Source organism: Rutidosis leptorrhynchoides, chromosome 1, assembly GCF_046630445.1.
Source record: "Rutidosis leptorrhynchoides isolate AG116_Rl617_1_P2 chromosome 1, CSIRO_AGI_Rlap_v1, whole genome shotgun sequence".
NCBI classification, from domain to species: domain Eukaryota; kingdom Viridiplantae; phylum Streptophyta; class Magnoliopsida; order Asterales; family Asteraceae; genus Rutidosis; species Rutidosis leptorrhynchoides.
This window is the reverse complement of record NC_092333.1, coordinates 7,622,016-7,632,008: the sequence shown is the minus strand read 5'-3', so window position 1 is coordinate 7,632,008 and position 9,993 is coordinate 7,622,016. Positions and strand designations below refer to the sequence as shown.

The 9,993-nt window shown below is 30.6% G+C and overlaps 1 protein-coding gene across 1 annotated transcript; it reads left to right on the top strand.

The window, feature by feature from the left end:
- The first annotated feature begins 1,921 nt into the window (after positions 1–1,921).
- On the top strand, positions 1,922–9,782 carry LOC139901905 (beta-glucuronosyltransferase GlcAT14A-like). The gene is made up of 5 exons (XM_071884590.1): positions 1,922–2,022; positions 5,800–6,090; positions 8,303–8,380; positions 8,461–8,550; positions 9,313–9,782. Exons 1-5 carry the CDS (start codon positions 1,922–1,924, stop codon positions 9,383–9,385), a joined length of 633 nt encoding a protein of 210 aa, XP_071740691.1. The 3' UTR covers positions 9,386–9,782.
- Positions 9,783–9,993: the final 211 nt, after the last annotated feature.

Here is a 9,993-nt window from a genome sequence, read left to right as displayed (position 1 = left end):
ATGTTATTATGCTTATTATTGTTATTATTATTAATTATTGTTACTAATGTTAAGATAATCATTATTATTACTATCATAATACAAGTTATTATTATTATTACAATATTAGAATTAGTATCACTTTTGTAAAAGTTAATATTATTATTATCATTATTATTATTATCACTATTATTATTATTATTATTATTATTATTATTATTATTATTATTATTATTATTATTATTATTATTAGTAAACCATTAATATCAAAACTATCATTTTAAAACAAATAAATATTTTGTACATAAAACATAGTTATTACATATACTATAATTATATTAATATTCCATATAATTATATATAAAACATATTAACATTTCTTATATAAAAACTTATATACAACAAATTAAGTATTTATAATATAATACTAAATATATATAGATATTAATATAACTATATTAATCACTTTAAGTACATGTACAAAATAAATATATATAACATATAATTTAAGATATAAAATAAAGTATATGTTTTGAAATAGAATCCAGTATAAATCATATATAACTACGAAATATATATAAATAATATATATAAATAGATAAAATTATGAGATTTCTATTATATGTTTTAATAGAAATACAATTGATATAGGTTCGTAAATCCGAGGCCAACCCTACATTTGTCCATTGTCGTTACATGTATTTTTACTAAAAAATACATTAGGTGAGTTCATTTGTTCCCTTTTTACTCATTACATTTTTGGGCTGAGAATACATGCAAATGCTTTATTAACTGTTTTACAATATTTATATGCGTGAGTTTCATTTGCCTTTTTACCCTTTATACTTTTGGGCTGAGAATACATGCGCAACTTTTATAAATGTTTTACGAAATAGACACAAGTAATCGAAACTACATTATATGGTTGAATTATCGAAATCGAATATGCCCCTTTTTTATTAAGTCTGGTAATCTAAGAATTAGGGAACAGACACCCTAATTGACGCGAACTCTAAAGATAGATCTATCGGGCCCAACAAGCCCCATCCAAAGTACCGGATGCTTTAGTACTTCGAAATTTATATCATGTCCGAAGGAGGATCCCGGAATGATGGGGATATTCTTATATGCATATTGTGAATGTCGGTTACCAGGTGTTCAATCCATATGAATGATATTTTTGTCTCTATGCATGGGACGTATGTTTATGAGAAATGGAAATATGAAATCTTGTGGTCTATTAAAATGATGGAAATGTTTATTTATGTTAAACTAATGAACTCACCAACCTTTTGGTTGACACTTGAAAGCATGTTTATTCTCAGGTACGAAAGAAATCTTCCGCTGTGCATTTGCTCATTTTAAAGATATTACTTGGAATCATTCATGACATATTTCAAAAGACGTTGCATTCGAGTCATTGAGTTCATCAAGATTATAATTAAGTCAATTATAGTTAGATATATTATGAAATGGTATGCATGCCGTCAATTTTCGATGTAATGAAAGATTGTCTTTTCAAAAACGAATGCAATGTTTGTAAAATGTATCATATAGATGTCAAGTACCTCGCGATGTAATCAACTGTTGTGAATCGTTTATAATCGATATGGATTTAGTCCGGATGGATTAGGACGGGTCTCTACACTGATCACACGTTAGGCCGCGTCGCGCCTTCCAAGGCCGCGGCGCGCCTCCCCTGTTCGTCCGAATCTTTTGTTTTGATATCCTTCACATCCAACACTCGATATGTTCAAGATTCGTCACTGCTTGTTGGTGACGGGCAACATGTTCCTTCCACTCTACGCTATTATACTTTCTTTTTTTTTGATAAAAAGTTAAAAGTGAATAGAAATGAGTATAAAGAACTAAATTTTAATTCATATAACTAATAACGATTGTAAATAGTAAATTAATAATTATTAATATTAATAATTTAGGAATGGTGGCTTTTGTTCGGACGGGATTGGAATCGAGTCTACCTTCAAGTTCAAAGCGACCGGGGAAGATGGCACGTGATTTGGCTCTAGATTCTTTGTTTTAGTTGGTTGTGGTATAGGTTCGGTTGTATTTCTTTGATGTTTTTGGTGTCCACGTAAGGGCTCGGTCTTAGTTAGCGTTGATTTTTGTTTATTGTTGTCGAGCCTTTTTGTGGAGTTCTTTTGTATCCCGGTTTGTTTGTTATAAAAGTTTTTGTTTATTTGCCAAAAAAAAAAAAAAAAAAAAAAAAGGAAGAAATATAACATAGAAATGGTAGGTAGAAACCGTAGAAATGGTAGAATACATTATACAAGTATATACAAGTGGGACACTTGATGTGTAGCATCACGTGAATTAAATCAAACATAGATGTTTCAACCAGCTAAACATGATTAAGTCATTACTCACACCACCCATCTGCAAATTCAACTTGCATTTTTCAATCTTATATCAACCATCTATGGTTTAAAATGTTTAATGCACACTACTAAGATTAGTATCTACGCGAATATTAGCATCAAATTTAATTACTTTTTATCTATACCGATACGTATATGTAACATTTCTCATTAGTTTATCAGGGTTTGGCTAATGTGTACCCTAAATGCATACACTAAGAACATTATTACATCTAAAATTATTTATAACATAATTTTTTTTCTTTCCAAATTTACATTTAATCTTATCACTTTCAATAACTTAAATTTAGAGGAAAATATGAAAAATCATGAAAAAACAGCATGCCGAAACATTAAAAATTATTGTCGGAATATAAATTTTATATGTAATAATAGCCTAATCATGTGCCCTTAGGTACATATTAGATATTTCCATATATAAAAAAAAACTTTGACAGCTTTTAGAAGCATGTTTTATTTAATATTCAAAAAAGTTTTCGGAATGGATAATATTTATTTTTCCGTTATTGACCAAAACGCGCATCTTAAAATAAACTATAACGATTCGCCCTAAAAATGAAATTGCCAAAATGCCCTCGCAAATCGCAAGGGGTCTTGCGACCCTTGCAACTTAGTGTGATGTTTGGTCATTTCAGAAAAACTCCAGTCATGAACTAAAGATTTCAAGTCGCAAGGGGCTTGTGAGCCTTGCTACCTGTGTTTTTTGGCTTGCGATTTTGTGAGTTGGGCCTAAATAATGCATCGACAGGGTCGTAAGGTGACATTACGAAATAGGAAAAGGTTCATTAAATTGTAGTAGTTATAAGTTTATTCTAAACTTTGACACGTTATATATCATTTTACTCGTAGCTCGGAATCAGACACTGTTACTTTGTCATTTTTCGTTGATTTTGACTTTTAAACGCATTTTGACCACTCATAAGTAGCTATAGAACATTCTAGTTTGCGGTTCGTTTAATTCTCCACCATTACTGACTAAAATTAAAAACAATTTGAATTAACTCGAAAATCACGCATTTGTACATAAATCGCAACTCTCAATATGGAGTTGTTTTTTAATAAAAATTGAGACTTTGGTTTTAATAAAAACATACGGATCTCTAAAAATTATACCATTTCAAAAATAACAGGGCCTAAATACGAGCTACGGAATAAAAGTTATCTATATTTGAAAATTTTCAATCGTGCTCAGTAGCAATCAGGCGCAAGGTTGCAAGACCACCTAGCGCCCCGACGACCGCAAGGTCGTAAGACCTGGTGGCAAAGGCACCTTACGACTTGCGAGGGCATTTTGAATTTTTTTTTTTTAATGCGAATCGTTATAGTTTGTTTAAAAATTGAGTGTTTTTATCAGTAGCCCGTTATTTTTATCACTGCCTATTGCCCCAGTGACACAGCAAATGATGCTAATATATCCAGTTAGATTAGATAAGATAGTTACTCCCTTATAAATAAAATTAACTCACGATTCATCATGCATAACGTCAAGTTGCAACCAACACATCTCATCTCCGATGTTACTTTGGTAGAAACGGAAAACAGATGAAAATTCCAGTGTGCGTACATAATGTTCCATAGGAGATTACATTCTTTCTTTCATGCAAATTCGTCATTGCTGATAAACTTAACCTATAGACCGTTATCGCATGACGAAAAATCGATAATCAATGTTTTCCCGTCAATATTAATATTAGTTCTTACTTAAAATCGCTCGGTTTACTTCAAATCTTCAATCAAATTTACATGTTAATCAACTAGTACTAATGCCCATTAAGGCATTAACAGCATTCCATATCCGGGCTTCGACTTGGGCCAATGGCCATTAGTTTAAAAAACAGGCCTTTAAAATCTTGGTGCGTGTGAGCCTGGATGGTTCCTTCGCAAGTCCAATACCAGATAACATGATCGTTGGATTAAAATTGTAAGGGAAATTGATGAAAATGCCCTCATTCTGAATAGTGTTTAACAATATGCCCTAAAAAAATCGTAATTGTAAAAATGCTCCCGTCCGCCGTCCATGCATCACTCACCACGCATGATGCGTGTGTGATGCGTATTGCGCCATAATTTGGGCCGTCTCGGTGATTATCTCATAAACACGCATTACGCACGGATCGACACGCATAATGGGTGGTGCGTGATGTGTGTACATGTCGCATTTTTGCAATTGCGATTTTTTGAGGGCATATTGTTAAACACTTTTCGGAATGAGAGCATTTTCACCAATTTCCCAAATTGTAAACAAGGTAACATAAGAAGCAACTTTTTTTTTTCCCTCTTTTTACTTACGCTTGATAATATTAATCCTTTTTTCAGGTCGTTATTATTTCCGTTTGTGGTTAATACTATTGTAATAGGATATTGATATACCAATCATCATTTTTGATATATATATATATATATATATATATATATATATATATATATATATATATATATATATATATATATATATATATATATATATATATATATATATATATATATATATATATATATATATATATATATAGCCAAAAGTTCAAACGAGAACCATAAAAAGGGCGAGAACTGCGAGAACTTTTGATTTATATATATATATATATAATATAATATATAACTGTACATTAATGAAATGTAAAATACAACATATTAATGCATATTATATGATGGATTAGATATTCATTCGCATGACTGAGTCCATTGCTCTTTTAGATATCATACTCAAAATGCTATTCTTTTTCCTAATACTTTGAGTTACGCTTTCCTTATTATTAAAACCTCTCTAGAGCATTCGGAGTCGAAAATTCTTTCACCATTCTCCAAATTCAACGCCGAGATTTCAGCGTCGGCGACTCCGTGACGACGTTAAACCGTCTTCTTCCTTAACGCCGAGCTCCACCGTCGCCTATCCGACTTTGGCTTTGCAACGTTTTCTTCCTATTTGAAAATCTTTAGAGTAAAAATGAAATTAAACGACTCAAATTCAAAAGCTTAATTGTATTCGGTTCGGTTAAACTCAATCTCGATCATAATTTAATCAAAATAATCATAACAATGGATTTTATATTGACCTTTGCTTTTAACATCGGTTACGATTTATTTCAGTTTTCACTAGATTTGATTTTCGGATTAATCAGTGTGAAATTAAATATTGAATGTAAGCAACCCTTTTTCATGCCCTAATTCTACTAAAACAATATTTGCTTCAACCCACCGAAACCCATTTTGGATTTGAAATTCTGTCTCTAATTTTTGTCCGAAGGTCAGAGATTCTTGCTTTTTGAGCATTCCAGTAATCTCAAATTCAATTTCTTGACTCTTTCTAGTAAAAGTTTTAATCTTCACTGTTTTCTGCAACTTGGGTTTCTTCAATTTTGTTTTATTCAAGGTTTTGATGAGTTTTTGTTTGAAAAAGATCGAATCCTTGGTGTAATTGAAGCCCTAGATGTCAATTCTGGGTAAAAATCTCAAGAAACATATACATTTTGCATATGGATCTTGAAGCTCCACTCAGAGAACGATTAGAGTTAACAATGGCGGTTAAGAATGCTCCAACTTTTAATGAAGTTGAGAATGTTAGGTTGATGGCTCAATCGAATTTGGTGACAAATAAAGGTCCTACAATGATTGCAACAACCCTTCAAGCTATCGCGATTTTGTTGAAGGATAGCTTGAATTGGGATTGGTTTATTAATCTTGGTGCTTCAAATTATCCACTTGTGACACAAGATGGTGAGTTTTAAAATCTATTATGTTCATCTCATAACATGCTTTCTTGCTGATGTTATTAGTTTAGATGCTTCCAAAATGAACATTATCATCTTGTGGATATGTATGGGTAGTTATAACATGATTAAATGAATACCCTTTTTAATATCTTATCAGATTATGGGTGGTCATTACATAATGTTAGGAAAAATGATTTGAACCCACAAATTGGATAATCTAGCTAGTGATGCTATGTTTTAATCGCATTAGTGACTTAAAGCATATAAGTGGATCCTTACCTTCATTATATAGTTTTGAGATAAAGATCAATAATCATTGATATGACATTTGTCATGTTGATTGTATAAGTTGGATGGTATATTAACAACAGATATACTCTTGTTTAAGTGACAAGTAGAAGCAACACGACATTAGTAGCTCGATAATTAAACTTAAGATCAATAACCATCACAAAATAGTCTAGTGGTTGAGGCCCTGAATTCATTGCAAGAGGTCTCAGGTTTGATCATGTCTAGGACGAATATTTAGTGGTGGCCAGAAATGTGTTGGAAATAGCCAGAGAGTAATCATGTTGGGTTGCGTACATCAGAGTATGTGGTCAGATTACTCGCCTTCCCGGTAGCCCGGACAGGGAAAAACCTTCTACCGTTTACCCTTTTAGATCAACATATCATGCCTAAAAGTTTTGATATCAAGATATTTAAAATGAAAGATGTTGTGGTTTAGTAGTTTTACTAGTGAAATGACCCGTGAAATCACGGGGTTGTTTAAACGAAACAATTTAATGAGATGTTTTAGGTATTAAGTGAATGTAAATGTTAAAGTCATTTATTTTAATAACCCGTTTAACTAAGAAACTTGTCGTTGTTTTTACAAATATATAGAGACATGTATTTTCGCATACATATCTAACGTAATTAATTTCGTAAAAAGAATCCATATTTGAATATTAGTAATATAATAATTATAATTATAATTATAATTATTATATTAAAAGTAAATAATAATAATAATAAAGTTCGCTCAAAGTTAAGTATTTATATTTTTATTTTTAATAATATTAATAATTATTAGTAGAGGAATATTCAAATGAAAACAATTTTTAAGTTGAGATTCAAGGGACCAATCAGATTGCGACACGTGGCGCGATAATCACATGTGATTGGAAAAAAAAATTCAAAATTTTTTTTTTTCTTCGAAAAAAATTAAATTTCAAATTTTTTTTTCGAAATTTTTTTTTTCAATCACATATAATTAAATTTGACATACAGTAAATCACATGTGATTGTAAAACCCAATCACATGTGATTATCTCATGTCAAATCCAATCACATGTGATTGGAAAAAAAAAAAATTCAGTAAAATGACGAATAATGACGAATTTCACTAAATTTGTGCTAAAACCTTCAAACACCAAGTTTTTGATCAAAACTTGATTAAATCACCGAATTAAAGTCTAAAATTTTGATACGATCACGAAACGCTAACAAACTTGATCAAATCACCGAATTAAAGTATGTTTCCGGTTGAAATTTTTTTAAAAAAATTGTAATTTTTTTTAATCACGTGTGATTGGATTTGATATGCAAAATCACATGTGATTGAGTTCCACAATCACATGTGATTGGGTTTTACAATCACATGTGATTGGATTTGACATGCTAAATTTTAAAAAAAAAAATTCATAAAAAAAAATTTTCATAAAAAAAAAAATTTCGAATATTTTTTTTTTTAAATTTATATAAAAAAAATTTAATTTTTTTTTTCCAATCACATGTGATTGTCGCGCCACATGTCGCGCTCTGATTGGTCCATTGAATTTCAAGCAAATTTTTGATTTCAAGGGAATACAACTCATTATTAGTAACAATAAATAACTTTTAAATTTTTTTAGAAAATTAAAATTACAATTTATGAGAGATTAGTATTTTCTTTTATAAAAGATTTCATATTATTTTTTAATTAAATTAATATATAATTATGATGTCATCATTATGAAAATTAAAGGGTAATTAACTTAATGATAACATGATCATTTTAGAGCTTTATATGATTATATAGATAGATTACGTCTATGTCGCTAGGAAATTTACTTTTAATTGCTAATCCTGAAATTCTTTCTGAAAATTATGCATACAATGCAAAGAAATAATACCTTTAAAACTTGTTACATTTCATAGCCATTTTAATACTCTTCATGTGTTTGATTTTGCTGATTTGCTTCACGTTTTCTCTAATTTATCAAGAACTCTCAACTTTGTCGAACACATTAAGCTTACTGGATGGAAATTGTAAGAGAAAATTAACTTACCTTTTCGATTGTAATGCAAATAAAATAATGATACTTAATTTTATATGCTTGCTTTTGTAGGAACCAGAGGGCAAAGCCGATTATTGTTGATCCAGGTCTTTATTTTTCTAAGAAATCGGATCTTGCAATCACCTCTCAACGTACTCACTGGTGAGATATTTAATCTGCTAACTTCTAAAATTACCCTGTTTAGCTTTTAGTTCTTAAGTTTAAGCAACTCCTTTTCAACTTTAAAAGCGGCAAGGTTCTTCGAACTCTTCATTAATATTTCAGTAGCTGTGTCTGAACTTCATGTTATTAGATTAGATAGACTTAAGTTGGTGACAACTTTAATTAAAGTTGTCAAATCAGTTAATAATTCAGAATGAAAGGTCCAAACAATAACACAATAGTGACGTCTCTCCCACATTATTTATGGATATTATTTTGAGGTCCTTTCATATATATGTGGTTGCAGGCTATAAATAGTCTTGACTATGATTTTAGTCGTTTTTTGGGGACTCAATCAGTCTATTATCATATAATTGTAGGCCTATTACCCTGTTACTGGCGGCTTGATATGTCATACACGTTTGGTACAATTGAAATCTGGATTTTTTAAAGAATACTTTCAACATTTTCTAGACAAAACAGGGGATTTATTTGTGTTGATATCTAACTTCAATAATTGACTACTCCAAAAGAAAACTTCTTGATAAAAAAAAAATAATTGACTACTCGACTAAAGTTTTTTTTTTTTAGATTTTGAATAGTATTTTAATGGCTACTTTTGAACTTCATACAAGTAAATTGAGAATACTTCTTGATAAATTTGATTGCAATATTCATATTGTGTGTTTGAGATTGCTGTTCTTAAATAAAAAACAGAGGATTACTATGTATTATATGGTGGACTAAATTTGATTGCAATAGTCATAAGCCACGATCTTCATTACATCGCATGGGAGTTGGGACTATCCTCCGAAACAGCACCCGCGTTACTTGACCATTAAAGACTTTGAGAAAATGGTCAATAGTAGCGCACCTTTTGCTAGAATGATTCCCAAGGACGATGTGGTTCTTGACAAGATTGATCAAGAACTTTTGGGTCGTAGACATCGGTTTTCTGAAGGTGTGTGGTGTGTTGATGGTCCAAACACGGGTCAGACCCTTGTTTGGTTCGTGGTGATGATTCTGTTTTCAGACCTGGCCATGGTGCAACTAGGTTAAATGAACTAACTGTTCGCCCAACTTTTGTCAGAAGATTTTAAACACAAAAGTTGTCCCTCGTGGTGGTTTAATTGTGGTAACAACCAGAAGGTGAGTTAGTTCTTCACAAATGTACATTGTTTTTATACATAAAAAATTTGATGTTTCTTTTTTTTTTCTTTTCACTGCATTGAAAGAAAACAACCAGAAGGTACTTAGTTTTGCACAAATGTACATTTGTTTTTAAACATCAAGAATTGATGTTTTATTTCATTTTTCTTTTTATCTGCTCCGCAAACTTGTAAAGTTAAAAGAAATCAAAACAATATATATTTTCTTCAAATACTGTTTTACAACAGCCACCAGTATAGAATCTCCATTTTCATTACAATATAATTGGAATAA